The 17,408-nt window shown below is 34.8% G+C and overlaps 1 protein-coding gene across 1 annotated transcript in view; it reads left to right on the top strand.

The window, feature by feature from the left end:
• The first annotated feature begins 2,069 nt into the window (after positions 1-2,069).
• CFAP69 (cilia and flagella associated protein 69) overlaps positions 2,070-17,408 on the top strand; it is a 42,604-nt gene continuing 27,265 nt past the window's right edge. The window contains exons 1-8 of the mRNA XM_081800599.1: positions 2,070-2,150; positions 4,165-4,230; positions 6,619-6,728; positions 8,998-9,074; positions 11,501-11,599; positions 12,627-12,776; positions 12,881-13,058; positions 14,922-15,045. Coding sequence (XP_081656725.1) covers positions 2,106-2,150; positions 4,165-4,230; positions 6,619-6,728; positions 8,998-9,074; positions 11,501-11,599; positions 12,627-12,776; positions 12,881-13,058; positions 14,922-15,045 — 849 coding nt within the window. The 5' untranslated portion in view covers positions 2,070-2,105. The remainder of the gene's footprint in view (positions 2,151-4,164; positions 4,231-6,618; positions 6,729-8,997; positions 9,075-11,500; positions 11,600-12,626; positions 12,777-12,880; positions 13,059-14,921; positions 15,046-17,408) is intronic.

The following is a 17,408-nucleotide window of genomic DNA, read 5'->3' as shown; positions in this document are numbered from 1 at the left end:
TTTTTGATGGGGTCTTTGTCTGACTTTGGCATCAAGGTAATGGTGGCCTCATAAAACGAGTTTGGAAGTTTTCCTTCCATTTCTATTTTTTGGAACAGTTTCAGAAGAATAGGTATTAATTCTTCTTGAAATGTTTGGTAGAATTCCCCTGGGAAGCCATCTGGCCCTGGGCTTTTGTTTGTTGGGAGATTTTTGATTACTGCTTCAATTTCCTTAGTGGTTATAGGTCTGTTCAGGTTTTCTAATTCTTCCTGGTTCAGTTTTGGTAGTTGATACATCTCGAGAAATGCGTCCATTTCTTCCAGATTATCTAATTTGCTGGCATATAGTTGCTCATAATATGTTCTTATAATTGTTTGTATTTCGTTGGTGTTGGTTGTGATCTCTCTTCTTTCATTCATGATTTTATTTATTTGGGTCATTTCTCTTTTATCAATCTTGTTAATTCTTTCAAAGAACCAGCTCCTAGTTTCGTTGACCTGTTCTACAGTTCTTTTGGTTTCTATTTCATTGATTTCTGCTCCGATCTTTATTATTTCTCTTCTCCTGCTGGATTTAGGCTTTATTTGCTGTTCTTTCTCCAGCTCCTTTAGGCGTCGGGTTAGGGTGTGTATTTGAGACCTTTCTTGTTTCTTGAGAAAGGCTTGTATTGCCATATACTTTCCCCTTAGGACCGCATTTGCTGCATCTCAAAGATTTTGAACAGTTGTGTTTTCATTTCCATTGGTTTCCATGAATTTTTTTTAATTCTTCTTTAATTTCCTGGTTGACCTATTCATTCTTTAGTAGGATGCTCTTTAGCCTCCATGTATTTGAGTTCTTTCCGACTTTCCTCTTGTGATTGAGTTCTAGTTTCAAAGCATTGTGATCCGAAAATATACAGGGAATGATCCCAATCTTTTGGTACCAGTTGAGACCTGACTTGTGACCTAGGATGTGATCTATTCTGGAGAATGTTCCATGGGCACTAGATAAGAATGTGTATTCTGTTGCTTTGGGATGGAATGTTCTGAATATGTCTGTGAAGTCCATTTGGTCCAGTGTGTCATTTAAAGTCTTTATTTCCTTGTTGATCTTTTGCTTAGATGATCTGTCCATTGCAGTGAGGGGGGTGTTAAAGTCCCCCACTATTATTTCATTGTTGTCAATGTGTTTCTTTCTTTGATTTTGTTATTAATTGGCTTATATAATTGGCTGTTCCCATGTTAGGGGCATAGATATTTACAATTGTTAGATCTTCTTGTTGGATAGACCCATTAAGTATGATATAGTGTCCTTCCTCCTCTCTTATTGGTTTAAAATCTACATTGTCTGATATAAAGATTGCCACCCCAGCTTTCTTTTGATGTCCATGAGCATGGTAAATTGTTTTCCACCCCCTCACTTTCAATCTGGAGGTGTCTTTGGGTGTAAAATGAGTCTCTTGCAGACAGCATATTGATGGGTCTTTTTTTATCCAATCTGATAGCCTGTGTCTTTTGATTGGGGCATTTAGACCATTTACGTTCAGGGTAGCTATTGAAAGACGTGAATTTAGTGCCATTGTATTTCCTGTAAGGTGACTGTTACTGTATATTGTCTGTGTTCCTTTCTGGTCTGTGTTACTTTTAGGCTCTCTCTTTGCTTAGAGGACCACTTTAATATTTCTGCATTGTTTTTTTTTCTTTTAACTCCAAAATTGATTTACTGTTATAAGCTTTTCACTCTCCCCCTTTTTTTAATTGAAGTATAGTTGACACATAATGTTACATTAGGTTCAGATGTACAACATAGTCATTCCACAAATCTATAGTTATGCTGTGCTCACCACAAGTGTAGCTCCCATCTGTCACCAGACACTATTACATGCCATTGACTATATTTCCTGTGCTATTGGTACCTTTCATCCCTATGATATTCATTCCATAACTGGAAGTCTATATCTCTCCCTCCCCTTCACCCATCTTGTCCATCCCTCCATCATCCCCTTCCCCTATCTTTTTGTCATAAGATATTTTTAAGTTGCCAAGGGATATCATGTAAAAATAGTGTGTTTGATGTGATTTCTTGATTCTCATGACACAAATTCTAAGAGTTGTGTGTGCTTTTAGGGTGCTTTCAAGACCATGGACCTAAATCGTGTCATCAACCTCCTTGAAGAGACTGAAAAAGTAAGCTTTGAGAGAAAATTTCTCTGCTATATCACTTATACACTGTGATTTCCCTGAAAGGTAACACGTATTCCCCCAAAATAAGTCTCCTTTCTTTTTTTTGTTGAAAAGATTTCAACTAGTAAGTGTCTTGTATTCAAGAACCGTTTAAATAAGTTAGTATGAATGTATTTAACCTGGAAGGGAGGCTGGAGGAGGAGATTACATTTGGTTTTGTGGGATGGACAAATGAATAGTGATTATAAACAGAAGGTATCGTAAGAGTAGAGGAAGACTCTTCTAGCTTTTATTAATTGCTTGTTACCAAGTAGGATGTGGGGAGCAAGGGTAGAAAAAGCATATCATGATGTACTACTTAAAATTTTCTGATATGAAATCTGGAGATATATATACACACATACATACATACTCATACATACTCATAAGTAATCTGTTTTGAGAAGAATCTTATATGGAAATGGAAATGAAATTATTTCAGATATAAGATTCAAAGTGGAGAGTTTAGGCATTGGGAGAAAAGACAATAAATGCATTTAATGCATGCTCACACACCACACTCTCCTGACATTACCCAAGAATCAACAGAGTGCCTAAAAGCCAACACAAAGTATAAAATTACTACAGGATAAAGATTGCATACTTTTAATATGTGGAAAATGGGTTGATCATGGTAGAGCCAATCAAAATCAAACAATGTCTAGTGATTAGTAGGCACAAAAATTTACTTATTATTTTACATTTTTTAGTTTCTACATTTTAAGATAGAAAAAAACACAATAAAAATAATGTATCTCGGGGCGCCTGGGTGGCTCAGTCGTTAAGCGTCTGCCTTCGGCTCAGGTCATGGTCCCAGGGTCCTGGGATCGAGTCCCGCATCGGGCTCCCTGCTCTGCAGGAAGCCTGCTTCTTCCTCTCCCACTCCTCCTGCTTGTGTTCCCTCTCTCGCTGTGTCTCTCTCTGTCAAATAAATAAATAAAATCTTTTTTTAAAAAAAAAATAATGTATCTCTTGCTGGCTGTGTTTGTTGTAAAAGTTATTTTTAATTTTGAATATATCTGCATTTTAAAAAAAGAAAAAAAACAAAACTCAACGACATAGAGCTCCTACTAGTTGTTAAATAAGGGTAGACCAAAAAAAAATTAAAAATGTATAAAAAAATGCCACAGCTTCTCATGAAGGATATAAGAACTTTAAAAGGACAGAGTGATTCAGTTATGTAAACAAACACATCACTGTATTGATTTTTGTTTTGTTTTAACTGGCTGAAGATGTTTGTGCCAGTATACTGGGCATAATTTAGAGGTTAAAAATACAATTTCTGCAGACAGATTGCCAAATTTGACTTCTAACACCACCACTTATCAGCTAGCTGATACTGGACAAATGAGTGTTTTGCTTGAGTTTCCTATTCTGAAAAAGAGAGATAGTAATGGCACCTTCTTAATAGGGTTGTTTTAAAATTAATGAAATGACATGTATCTATAGTACATATATGGTGCATGGCATAGAAAACTGCTCAGCAAATTCAAGTATTGTTAATATTATTTCTGAAAACAAATGCTTGCTGGGGCGCCTGGGTGGCTCATTCGTTAAGCGTCTGCCTTCGGCTCAGGTCATGATCCCAGGGTCCTGGAATCGAGCCCCGCGTCGGGCTCCCTGCTTGGCGGGAAGCCTGCTTCTCCCTCTCCCACTCCCCCTGCTTGTGTTCCCTCTCTCGCTGTGTCTCTCTCTGTCAAATAAATAAATAAAATCTTTAAAAAAAAAAAAAGAAAAAACAAATGCTGCTTTTATATTAACTTAGTTTTGATTCTCAGTTGCCTGGTCAAATTTAAATGATACGTTTATTTTTACCTTCACTGTTTCAGGAAACATTTTATAATGCTTACATTATAATATAGTAATTTAAGAATTACTTGATAAATTTAATGTCTACTTTCTTTTTATATTAAAGAAATTTTAAAAATCTCAACAGATTTAATAGCACAAAAGAACTAAAATAGATAACTTGTTTTAGGATGATTTAGAAGAAAAACAACTTAAATCTGTCAAGAAACTGATGCAGTGTTATCAGAATGGACTTGTATCCTTTACATATATATGTATGTTTGTTTCATTTATCCTGAAATGAGAGAATTTTTATTAGAAAATATATTATTTTCCTCTTGCTGCTGTAACAAATTATCACAAACTTAGTGCCATAAAACAGCTTAAAGCTTTTATCTTACGGTTCTGGAGGTCAGAAGTCCAAAATCAGCATCACTGGGCTAAAGTCAAGATATTGGCGGGGCTGGCTTCCTTCTGAAAGCTCTCGAGGTGAATCCCCATCCTTGCTTTTCCCAGCTTCTAAGGTGGCCGGCATTCCTTGGCTCATGGCCCCTCCCTCAAAGTAGCACCACTCTCACCTCTGTTTCTGTGGTCCCATCTTCTCTGATCCTCTCCTGCCTCTCTCTTTCCCAGGTAGGATCCCTCTGATTACTGTGAGCCTATCTGGATAATCTGGGATAACTTTCCCATCTCAAGATTTTTAATTTAATCACGTGTGAAGTCCCTTTGCCATGTAAGGTAATATATTCACAAGTTCTGGGACTCAGGATGTGATCATCTTTGGGCATGCCATTATTCTGTCTACCACAGAAAATATCTAACATTTTGTGTTTTTCACAGAATTATACTTTTTGGTTTTCAGAATATAAAATTGAAGAAACAGATTAATGTACTTAATTCTGTGCAGATAATGGCAGTTTTTATAGACTCAGAGAGACAGTGGATATAGTTAGGAGGGCCAAGTCAAAGTCTTCTTTCGACCAATATACTTGATTAGTTGTAATTTTGATAAGCTTCTTAACTTCTCCAGCCTTATAAAATGGGGATAACAGCACCCCCTGAGTTTGCTAGGAAGACTAGATGAGATAATGTACATGCAAGTGCTTGATAATCAGTAAGATATTATATAAATATGTTATTCCCATTGTATATACCACCTGATCGGAATATATGGAAACCAGTGCAACTCAGAACTGTCTGTGCTTAAGAACCAGTTTATCGTTAGGTTGTTGTTGTTTTTGTTACAAGCTTTGCATGCATTAGCTATTACAGAAGGCAATACAGTTGTCACAAGAAACTCTCAATGTCTGTAGTCGTCTTACCACAGACTGGTAACAGAGAATTTCAGAACTGGCAGTGGTCCATAGAGCACCCCTTCAGTAGTAGTTGTCTCCACAACCTCCAAAAATTGTCTAAAGATGTAAGTCTCTAATATTAGCTTGTTTCAGTATTTCAAACATCTTAAGCCTCCCACTCAGGGAAATGTGCCTTAAAATTTTATTTGAATTCTTTTCTTGCCTTATTTTAGCCTCCTTTTATATGGATTTGTTGAGTCCATCAGTTACCTGAGGGCTTGTGGATATCGAGCATTATTTACTGGTAGCCAAAAAAGTCTACTAGCAAGTAATTTCTTTCCCTGTCTGACCCTGATACCTTAACACCTCCATCATTTTTTTCTTCTTCAAGTTAGAGAGTTGGTGGCAAATGGCTCTTTTTTTTTTTTTAACTAGGCTCCACACTAGGGCTTGAACTTACAACCCTGAGATAGAGATCAAGAGTCAGACCTGGTTAACCGAGTGAGCCGGCCAGGTGCCCCCAAATGGCTCTATTTCTGAAGGCCTTTCATAGGCTGGCTTTATATATGATAAAACATAAAGCAAAAATAAGTTAGAGAAGTATCTTGGTCACTTCCGTAGGTACAGAGGTTTGTACTTCCAGTATATCCAGCTTTCCCATCTTTTCCTAAGAAGCTCCTAGAAAGAGACTAGAAGTGATAGGACTCAACCAAAGAAGTATGTCACAACTATCATGTTTCCTTGGCTTTAAAAGAATATCCATGAAATTTGTTTATGTACCAGTTGAGTTTTTTAAATAGATAAAAAGTGCTGTTACTTCAAGATTTAGAAGAGGTAAATTTTGCTTTTATACTAGTTTTAAATGAAATAAAATCTCAACTTATACCTTAAAAGCAAGAAAATGCATCTGAATAATGTTAATAAAATAAAGAAAAGGTAGGGTTGGGTTGTTTATTCTGGAGCACTGTATGTTTTATGTGTGAGTGGGGAAAAGATGAAGGATAAAAGTGAGTCATTAACTGTTTTCAATGTGTTATTACTTATTGCCAATAGTTATTGATCAGCTGAATCCATGGTATAATAGTTAGTAATCAAATTCTAAAGATATGGTGAGAAGAGAAAACAATATTTTGAATAAGAGGTTACTGAGACAAAAATTAAATAATGTTCCTGAAAAAAATATGGTTCTAAGTTTTCCTATATACAGTTCAAAATTAGTATAATTAAAACATTGTCAACCACATTTAACAAAATAGATGGAATTCTATAGATTTTCTTGACCGAAATCTATAAAGACTATGCTAATAAATACTAATCTTAATTTTATTTCTTAACTAAAAGTATTAAAGCCCCTAAGGGATTTAGCACAAATATTTAAAATTTTGAATCTGTGTGCAGAAAAAATTGAAAACCAGCCCCACTTTATAGAATCTGCATCTAATATCCTAAAATTATGTGGGTAAGTTTTTTTCTTTAATTTCCATTAGCATGCAGTATTTTATTATGTTTTATTTTGTATTACAAAGATATGCAGTATGGTATAGTAAAGAGATGACTCAGAAAACTTCACCTGATCACTTGATTCCAGTTGATATTTCAAAGGTAGTCAATTTTATTGTAGTCCGAGATAGCTAGCCACAAGAGATTAAACTGTAAGTATATTAAAATGTTTTGTCATAATAAGTTGTTCTCAAGTGAGCAATAAATGTGAGGTGAAAGCAAGAAATTGTGACTTTTTAGAGAATTTTTGAGGAAATTTATGAACACAGCTAAATAGTTTCAGTCTAGTTTTTTTTCTCTTTTTAGAAAATTTGACTCTCCAAGATATATTAATTTCTGAGTCATGTTTTATTGATTTTTCAAATTTGAATGAAGTATAAAATATCACCAGTCATTTCTGGTATATATTTTTTATGTAAATTAGAGGTCAGCATTATAAAATCAATTTTAAATTTGTTGATGTAAATGTAAATTACATAAATATAATTTTTAAAATGTAAATTAGAGGTCAGCATTATAAGATTAATATATCCTATCCTCCATATTATTGTTTCTCCAACCATTTGGGGGAACTAGTAGTATCTTCAGCTTGTTTGCTGCCACATAGTAGCTAATCCAGATATACATTAAAATATCCATTTTTAGTTTTCAATATAATATAGTAGAGGAGATTTCTTTAAGTAGGAATAAACCTTTCCATAAATTTAACCTTCTAAATCTTTCTACCAATTTAACTTTTTAAATAGCATGTTTCTTTTAGTATACAAATAGTAATAGTAGTATGTATACATGGTAGTTTCAACTCTTAGTAGCAATAACATTTAAAAATTTTATAACTATATACACTTCATTTTTTTTGATATCTGAACAAAATCATAAAAAATACTTTATTGAATGCCTTTACCAGGGCTTACTTTTTAATAAAGATTGTGAAAAATAAAGAAATAAACTATTGCTCTGGTGCTTTCAAGGAAATTTTATGTATTAATCAGAAATTATTATTATATTGATGTGAGATTATATTGTTATCATTTCAAATTTCAAGGTTCTGCCAGTCCTAGAATACCAGGCCTGTAAGCATTACTTTGAGCAATGCCAGTGAAGAGCACCACCAAGAACTGGTTCTCTGTGAAAGCTGTGATTGAACGTTTCCTTACATAAAATGACAAGACTTTTGAATTACACTCTTTACTTTCCCTCAGATTTCATAATTATTCACATTATTTAATTTTTTTCTCCTTTCCTAATTTCTGTTTTCATCCTGTATATTTCTCCACACCTCACCCTCACTTGATCCCCTTCTCAAGACAATTTTGGGGGATAAAAACATTGAAAATAAAAAATAAAACCTAGCCTTTCTGTTTTGGCTTCTATGTAATATGTTTTCTCACTACTTCAGAAGTATAATGCATATTATTTTTATAACCTTTTGAGGGGGAAACTCTTCTAGTGCTTTATCTTATAGATTGTTTCCTCTGGTAGAAAAGGAAAAAGTTTGAGGACAAGAAGAAGTAATTTTAGAGTTCTTCACTTTAGAGATCCAGCTTGAGCTGGATAACAAGTAATAAGTTATTGGTTTCAAATGAAAAATTCTAACACTAAAAAATGAACCTCTGTGGCATTTATAAAATTGTCCTTTCATAGCTTGCCCTTGAAATATCTTGAAATTTTTTCTTGAAAAACTTGAATTAAAAGTCCTATAGAGAGGATATATTATACTTTTATATAGCACATGAGGTTCAAATTTTGAACTCATGAAATACCAAAATAGTTCATATTTTGTATTGAAGAAATAATTTTTATTTCTCCTTTGACATTTAGACTAATGACCTAGGTTTGAATGCCCTGTCTTTTATGATTTTTAAATAAATTATTTTCAAGTAACTTTTGTTATAGTAGCTGTGAAGTATAATTCTAATATCAATATTTGTTATTGTTTTTATGTAATTAAATATTTAAATTTTTTATTTATACAGTGTTGCAAGATGGCTTTCTTAACCCTTGCCTTTTATGTTCATCTCTCTTCATTTTCATAAACCTATTCTATCTTCTATTTGATCAGTTAGAAACACAAAAATTTTTTGATAGTTGCCAGTTCTCCCAGGGCTACGGAACAGGATATTATCCTCATTTTATTCTTTAGAAAGGATTTTCCCCTCCTTTGCCAATGATGGTTCAATTAAGGACTTCATTAAACATAACTCCTGCATTCTTCATTCTTATTGAAGCTTGCCATTTTTGAAAAAGAAAGTATCAGATGAAATAACATATGCTGAAGATACTGCTAATTCAATCGCGCTTCTGGGTAAGTTAAGATTTCTTCAAGATCGAGGGGTGTAGCATATGACAGGCCCTACTGACAAGAAAGAAATGTCTTAATTACTAAGTTTTAGAGTACTCTTCCAAATGTAGGTCCTTTTCTTGTTTCTGATTGGCAATTAATCATAGTGTGCTTGATGATAATTTTTGTATTGTTTTCCACTGAGGCGTTTTATGATACCAACAAGATTCTGTGTTCCTTAATTGAAGGACTGGCAGATGCTTATTTGTCTTGATGTTATTTAGTTTGTTGGAATATAACTTTTTTGTAAATCTGAAGTATATGTACCTCTCAATAATCACAAAAATGTTTTCAAATTAAACTCTAATAATTGCTAGAATCTAATTGCTAGAATCACTGAGATCCAAATTATTCATTAAATAATCTAAAATTTTAAATAAAATCATAAAATAGGGAGACTTTAATCCTTTTATATCTAAATAAGTTTCATAGTCTTCAACGGTAGATATTCTGGAAGAAATTATTATGGCCTAGAGTGGATAAAGGCATCAAGGAAATTAGAATAAACATGGGGAGTTAGATAAGGTGACCGCAAGGAACAACCAAGTTGGAAACTAACAGGAAACTAATTCTGTGAATCTCTAGCATCGAAGTTTACACTGGGAAGCCAACCCATTATCATTAATGATCATTAATCATAATATTAACAGATAAAAGATGTAGGTTTGGTTGATAACATTAAAAAATGCCTCTGTTACCCTTATTATTTTTAAATGTTGTCTCTAAGAGTATTGATAGGCATTTGTATGATAAATACATGGCTCTTTCTTACTGTGTCAGTCTGCTCTTTGCTGAATAATTGCTTGCCTGCCTTCGAACACTTGAAGAAAGTATGAACTCTTAGCTTAAAATGAGCTCCCTTCACTGATTATTGACTGCAAGTGCTACTGTTCTGTACCTTGTTTTTTAATAGCTGGAAACATGAGTTTAAACTAAAATAATTGTATAGATTATAAAGGGTTGAACAAAGCTGTTCGTTTTTACTAATAACTTCCAGTTTCTATTATGTAGTATTAAATCATATTACTTTTTCTTTTAAGCGATAGTTATTTCTGATTCAAGAGTAGGATTTTGTAAATGTGTGAGGGAAAAAGTTGGTACTCTGTTCTGAGATTATGAAACAGGAAACTGTGAGAAATGATCTAAACTTAAAAGAATTAAAAGGGTAGAGAAGCAGATGAGAAACCTTAGAATTTCCCATAAACTTGAACATTTGTTTAGTTTTGTTGGAAAATTTTAGTTGTTCCTATTGAATAAAGTTTTCCAAAACATAGTGATTTTTTTCAACATCAAAGGAAGTGTTCAAAAAAAATTAAGGGAATCATCTTGAAACTGTCTTCTTTTCTTCTTCTTTTTTTAGTGGTATCTTTTGCAGATAGATTCTCCTAAAGCAAGGGTGAGATTTTCCTATGTGCTTCCTCCTTCTGTCCATTTGCATCCCCACTCACTGATCATTTCCAGAGGTGAACGTTATGCAAATCCTAATGCAAAACAGGAGTGTTCCAGGAACACCTCATTATCTGTTTCCCTCACAGAGTCCACTCACATCTGGTTCAGCCCTGAAGCTGATTCTCCCAACTCCAGTTGTCCCAGGCATGCAGAGGACATGGAATAGTTCCAGAATCCCACAGATCATTTTCAGATTCTCTTAGGGATCATAACTTGTAGTTCATTGGAGCAAGAACAATCCAGTTTGAAGTATAGGCTGAAGCCAGTTCAGAAGTAATTTAGATAGGCCTGAAAAAGAACCTTCCCAATCCTTCATCTCCACCAAGATAACTTGAACATGAAACTATTATATGTAGGGCAAAGATTGCCTAGAAACTCACTGTTTTCCAGTCTGTCTGCAAATTGAAAAGCAGAGCTCACTTGGAACTTCTCTAAGCAAAAGATGCATTATTAGAGGCAACAAATTACTGATTCTCTAGTTAAAGAGAAAAATGCTAACCCATATCTTGCCAGAATAATAATAGTAACTTACTATATGCCAAACGCTATTCTCAGCTTTTTTTCATATTAATTCCCACAGCAATCTTTAAAGTAGTAACTATCATTATACACATTTTATAGGTGAGAAAAGTAAGACACAAGTTCACATAGGTAGTAAGTGGCAGAGCCAGTATTTAATCTTAAACAGTCTGGTTCCATTATTTATGTTATTAACCATATTTTCTTCTTTTCTTCCCGGGAAGGAGAGGCTGAGTTGATTGAGGGGCCAAATATTATAAGGATAGGTCCAAGATATTTCACGTATGCATGTGTGCATGTATAAAATTACATGGTCCAGTTTGAACTTCTAGTGAGGATATTTTTAATCATATTACTAACATTTAAATTTGCAAGTAAACATGACAGTGTTATTAAATAGCAGTCATTTCTCTTTCTGGCAGGTGAATTAATGAAAATACCAAATTCTGAATTGAGGATACAAATTTGTAAGTGTATTGTGGACTTTTATCATGCAGAACCACCAAAGAAGCATATTACAGGTGAAGTTTTCAAAGGTCTTTAGTAATAACTTATGTCTGTAAAATAATATTCTTTCTCATTCTCTTTGAACTTGGAAAGACACAGTGGGATTGATGCAGGCGAGCTAGGTCCGAGGACCCAGAGGGGTTCCCACTGGACCAGCCAAAAGGGTCGTTGGCTCTGTGCAGGATAGGAATCAAACACAAGCCAAGTGGAAGTGAGAGCAGAGATTATTGAAGACATAGAGAGAGTGTAGATATGGACAGAGCATCCAGAAGACTCAGAAAGGAAAGAAGAGTGAGTCTTGTCCTTGCTTGGGGCCTGTGGTTTTTATTGAGGATTATGGTCAGGTGCACCTGTCTTCTCAGGCTCCCAGAAACAATAGGTGTCTCCATTAAGTCACTTATGCCCTTGAGCCAGGTGTCTTGATGAGTCAATATTCTTGGAAAATGTTTATGATGACTCTGCCCAGTTACTCTTTAGATATTGTCTATTCTGCTGGAAGACTCCAAAGAAATAATTAAATCCTTGACCTTTATAAGGAGGACATACATCATTATATTATATATATAATATATATATTAAATTTAATTTTTTAAATTTTTGAATTGACTCATTACCTGGCCTTTTATAGAAAAATTTTGCCCAGGGGCGCCTGGGTGGCTCAGTTGTTAGGCGTCTGCCTTCAGCTCAGGTCATGATCCTGAAGTCCTAGGATAGAGTCTGCATCATTTGGCTCCCTGCTCAGCGGGAAGCCTGCTTCTCCCTCTCCCACTCCCCCTGCTTGTGTTCCATCTCTTGCTGTCTCTCTGTCAAATAAATAAATAAAATCCTTAAAAGAAAAAAGAAAAAATTTTGCCTATCCCTGTTCAATACCATTTTAAAATGCCATACACTTTTTTTTAAAGTTGTTATTGCTGTCGTTTAATAATATTACTCATTCCTTTGTCTGAACATAGATGATTACAATATTACTCATTCCTTTGTCTGAACATAGATGATTACTATGTGAGGTAACTTACATATTTATTAACTAATTGTTGTTAGGTTACCAGCAAGCAAGTTCATCATACAAGATTAAGATGGCTGAGGTCGGAGGATTGGCAAAAACAATGGTCCAATCATTGACCTTACTTGAAAATCAACTTGTTGAGAAACTTTGGGTGCTTAAAGCTCTGCAACATCTCTCAACTTCTGGTTTGTATATTATTAAATTTAAATACTTCTTTCTCAACTATTTTTGTTTCTATTTAACTGTGTCAAGACTGTACAACATAAATAATTTTTAAATTTATTTTCAGAAGTTAATTGTACTTTAATGATGAAAGCACAAGCAGCCAGTGGAATCTGTGCTCACCTCAATGACCCAGATCCCTCTGGACAGCTTCTGTTTCGTTCATCAGAAATACTTTGGAATTTATTGGAAAAATCTCCAAAAGAAGAAATCATACAACAGCTTAGTAACTTGGAATGTTTGCTGTAAGTAAACAGTTAGGTAGGAATGTTTTTTAACCTTAAAATGATAACCAATAACATAACTAACGTCTTTGTTTGAATTTGTGTTCGATTAGGCTTTTGAGTCATGTAATGACTATGTTTCAGGACATCATTTTTATGCTGTGGTAGAAATGCATTTGTGCAATAGCAAGCCATTTTTTTTTCTATTTGGAAAGCTTTTAAAGTAGCTTGTTAACAAAACTAAATTATGTCTTTGAAGAAGTATAAAATAAATTAGACATTTAAAAGAACTATTTTCTTTGTTCATTCAATAACTTATTTTTAAATACTTACTCTCTTCTGGATATTGCAATAAGCATTAGCAATAAAATATAAGTGAGCCTTTAAGTTACTTATTCATTTATTCATCAAATAATTATTGTCTGCTCTGTGCCAACTTCAGTACTAGGCCGTAGAAATACAAACAAAAACAATGCAGACATGATCTCTGCTTCCAAGGAATTTGCATTGTTAGAAGATGGACAAGTAAACAGGCAACTAAATGCTATGAAAGAGACTATCACAGGTGCTACATGTTCTCTAGAAAAGAATGATTCAGCACACACCCAACCCAACTGATTTAAACCACATTGGATACTTATGGGCTTATATAACTACAAGGTCAAGGATAAAACTGGTTTCATGTGCTCAGCAAATAACAGGATGTGACCTTCATCATCCCTCTACAGTCTTCCACAGTGTTAGCTTTATTCCCAAGCTCCACATGGTGAGACCTAAAGGAAGTTTAGGTTCACATAATTACAACCCCAAATCAAGCAGAAGAGAAGACTTCGTCTTCTGAAAGGCCAAAGAAAATTCTTTGAATTGAGTCCCTGTTGGTCCTGAGTGGTCTGGGATGGCCATATGCCATTCCAGAATGATTTACTAGTGACAGAGAAATGCTCTGGCTAAAAGGAAGTTGAAGGCAACTTCGCAAGACCAAAAGAGTAAATGCCTAAATAGAAATAAGGGAACTATTATCATAAGGGCAAGTAAGGGGCACCTGGCTGGCTCTGTCTGTAGACTATGCGACTCTTGATCTCGGTGTTGTGAGTTCAAGCCCCACACTGGGTTTAGAGATTACTTAAAAAAATAAAATCTTAGGGGCGCCTGGGTGGCTCAGTCTTTAAGCGTCTGCCTTCGGCTCAGGTCATGATCCCAGGGTCCTGGGATCGAGCCCCGCATCGGGCTCCCTGCTCAGTGGGGAGCCTGCTTCTCCCTCTCCCACTCCCCCTGCTTGTGTTCCCTCTCGCACTGTGTCTCTCTCTGTCAAATAAATAAATAAAATCTTTAAAAAAATAAATAAATAAAATCTTAAAAGATGAACCTGATGAACCCTAATTTGGTATCTAAATGATAAATACAAACTGGCAACACAGAAGAGTTTTGCATTCAGAGAGCATCCTAGACAGAGGAACAGAAGTGAAAATAGAACTTAGCAAAATAAAAAACTGGAAGATACTCAATATATTGGGAGCAGAAAACAGAATCGTGAGAGATGAAGCGAACAGTGTTAGCAGGGACCATAACATGAAAGGCTTGATAAGCCTTGGTAAGAAGGTAGGACTTTTTAATCTTAAAGAAAAACCTTTAAGTAGTTTAAAAAGGAAAATGATATGAATTAATCTTTACTTTAGAGCAGTCACTTTGCCCACAGGTATAGATTTGGATTGATGGATTCTTATCTGATACAGACTTGAATTCTATGGCATATTTGGAAATGTAGAAAAGATCAGAAATACTTTGAAATGAATAGTATAATACAAAAAAGGGGATTTTGTTGATAGACACTTAAGTAGCATTTGTATGGAAATACTGTTTTAAAGATCTGATTTTACTTTCCAGGGCTTTGAAGGAAGTATTTAAAAATCTGTTTATGAGAGGTTTTAGTCATTATGATCATCAGCTTAGAAATGATATATTAGTAATCACTACAATTATAGCTCAAAATCCCGGAGCACCAATGATCGTAAGTATGAGTCAAACTGCATTAATTTTGATTGTGGAAATAGCTGGTGTGGGGGGAAGGAGTCCTAAACAACGTTGTAAAATTTATTAACTTTGTTGTGATAGCAAGTTATGTTATAATGTCATTATGGTCACCAGGAGTTCTGCCAGTTCTTTACAACCTTTTGGAAACTTGAGATTCTCTTTCATAATTTATAATTTGCTTACATATTTACCATTTATGATGCATTTCTTTCCTTGCTGATGATACGAGTTTATATCTGGCATCATTTCTCTTTCACCTAAAGAATTTCCTTTCCCATTTCTTATGATGCAGATCTGCTGGCTGCTGGCAACAAATTCTCTTAATTTCTTTTATCTGAAAATATCTTTAATTCAGCTTAATTATTGATGTCTGTGTTCATAGAATATAGAATTCTAAGTTGAACATTTTTATCTTTTGGCACTTTGAAGCTATTGTTCCACTGTCTCCTGGCCTCATGTTTCTGATCAGAAGTATTTGTTATTTCAAGTTGTTTCCCCATGGACAATGTATCACTTTGCTTTGTGGCTGTTTTTCAAGATTTTCCCTCTACCTTTGGTTTTCAGCAGTTTTACTGTAATGTGCCAAGATGGGATTTTCTTTGTATTTATCCTGCTTGAGATTCATTCATAGAGCTTCCTGAGTATGTAAATTGACTAAATTTGGAGCATTTTTGGTCATTATTCTTCAAGTATTTTATCAGCCCTTTTCTCTCTCTCCCCTCTTCTGTAATTCAGATTACATGCATGTTTGTCGTGAGGTTCTGTTCACTTTTTTCAATCATTTTTCTCTCTATACTTCAGATGTGATAATTTGTATTGGTCTATATATCTAAATTCACTGACTTGTTTTCCCTGTCATCTTCATTCTGTTATTAATCCTATCCAGTGCATTTTTATTTCAGATGTTGTCTTTTTTAGTTTTTGAATTTTTGTTTCCTTTTTATAGTTTCTATTTCTCTGCTGAGAGTTCTTGTCTTTCTGTTTAATATGAGCATCTTTACCATGGATTCTGGTGTACTCTTCTGAAAAATATTTATTCTTTTGTATTAATGGGCATTTAGTTTGGCTCCTCATCCCTACGGTGAATGGCAGGTCAAATCTCAATTCATTTCTTTTAGCCTTACCTAGGATGCTTGAGTAGTCCCTACCTTAGCATGATTCAGGCATTAGCCAGAGACTTGGCAGTTTATACACGGAAGTTGAAGTTCCCTTTCCACAGCTCTCTCCTTTATGGGATTTCTCCCTTCACTTTCCAGGAGCAATAGTTGCCCTGAGATTACCTCTGCCCTCTGAGTGTTCAAACCACTAAGATAACAGCTTTATCCTGAGTTGTAGCATCCACACATGGTGTGGACTAGGGCCTGGCTTCAATCTAAAAGCCATTTTTTAAAAAAGGGAAACTCACGCAGTACCATCTCCTTCAAAGTTCTGACTCCCCTCCAGTATCTACTTGTCACAAGACAGTTGTTTTTATATTTTGTTCAGAGTTTATAATTGTTACCTGTAGGAAGGTTTCTTATAGAAGCTACTCTGCCATCCCAGAAGCTGAGCCTCCCCATATTTTATAATGTAAAAATCACTGAATGATTGACATCCCAGAGTAGAGATTTTTGGCAATGATATTCACATAGCCACAAACTTTCTAAGTTGTATTTAAAGGAAATTTGGGAATGAAGTCCTCAACCCCAATGGTTATCAAATGATTATCAAATGATTATTGGTTATCAAATGATCTCAACAAAGAACAATCATAGAATTTATATGTGTAAATGGGGGCAACAATCCTACCTAGCTTTCTGGTCAAGGCTGCAATGTTTGGGTAAACCTATGTTTCTTTGGAAGCCCCTGGTTAGTTAATAAACTCATTAGCATCCTTGCAAACATTCAGGTGAGTTTTATGAGTCAAATAACATCTTCACATTTAAAGAAGCCATATGGATCCTAAAGCAGTAGCACCATAACACTGCAAGCTCAAAAGCCTAGGGGTTTGCCCCTGTAAACTCTCCCTAATTAAAAAGTCCAATTAGGATATCTCTGGCAGGAATGGGTTCTCTCATGCTGAAATATTTGGAATTCTGGTTATTCTTCAGGGCTTTTCATGTTAAGTAGGAACTGTTATGTTATCTCTTGATGAAACTTTTCACATGAGAGTGGTTGGGGTCAAGGTGGGAAGGGGGTTAAGAAGAAAAGCTGTCATGAATGGATAAAGAAGATGTGGTATATATATACAATGGAATATTATGCAGCCATCAAAAGGAATGAGATCTTGCCATTTGCAACAACGTGGATGGAACTGGAGGGTATTATGTTGAGCGAAATAAGTCAAACAGAGAAAGACAC

The sequence above is a fragment of the Leptonychotes weddellii genome, chromosome 12 (genome assembly GCF_054177405.1).
Source record: "Leptonychotes weddellii isolate Sample4059 chromosome 12, ASM5417740v2, whole genome shotgun sequence".
Taxonomy (NCBI): domain Eukaryota; kingdom Metazoa; phylum Chordata; class Mammalia; order Carnivora; family Phocidae; genus Leptonychotes; species Leptonychotes weddellii.
The sequence above is the reverse complement of the archived record's forward strand: the minus strand, read 5'-3'. Positions and strand labels throughout refer to the sequence as shown.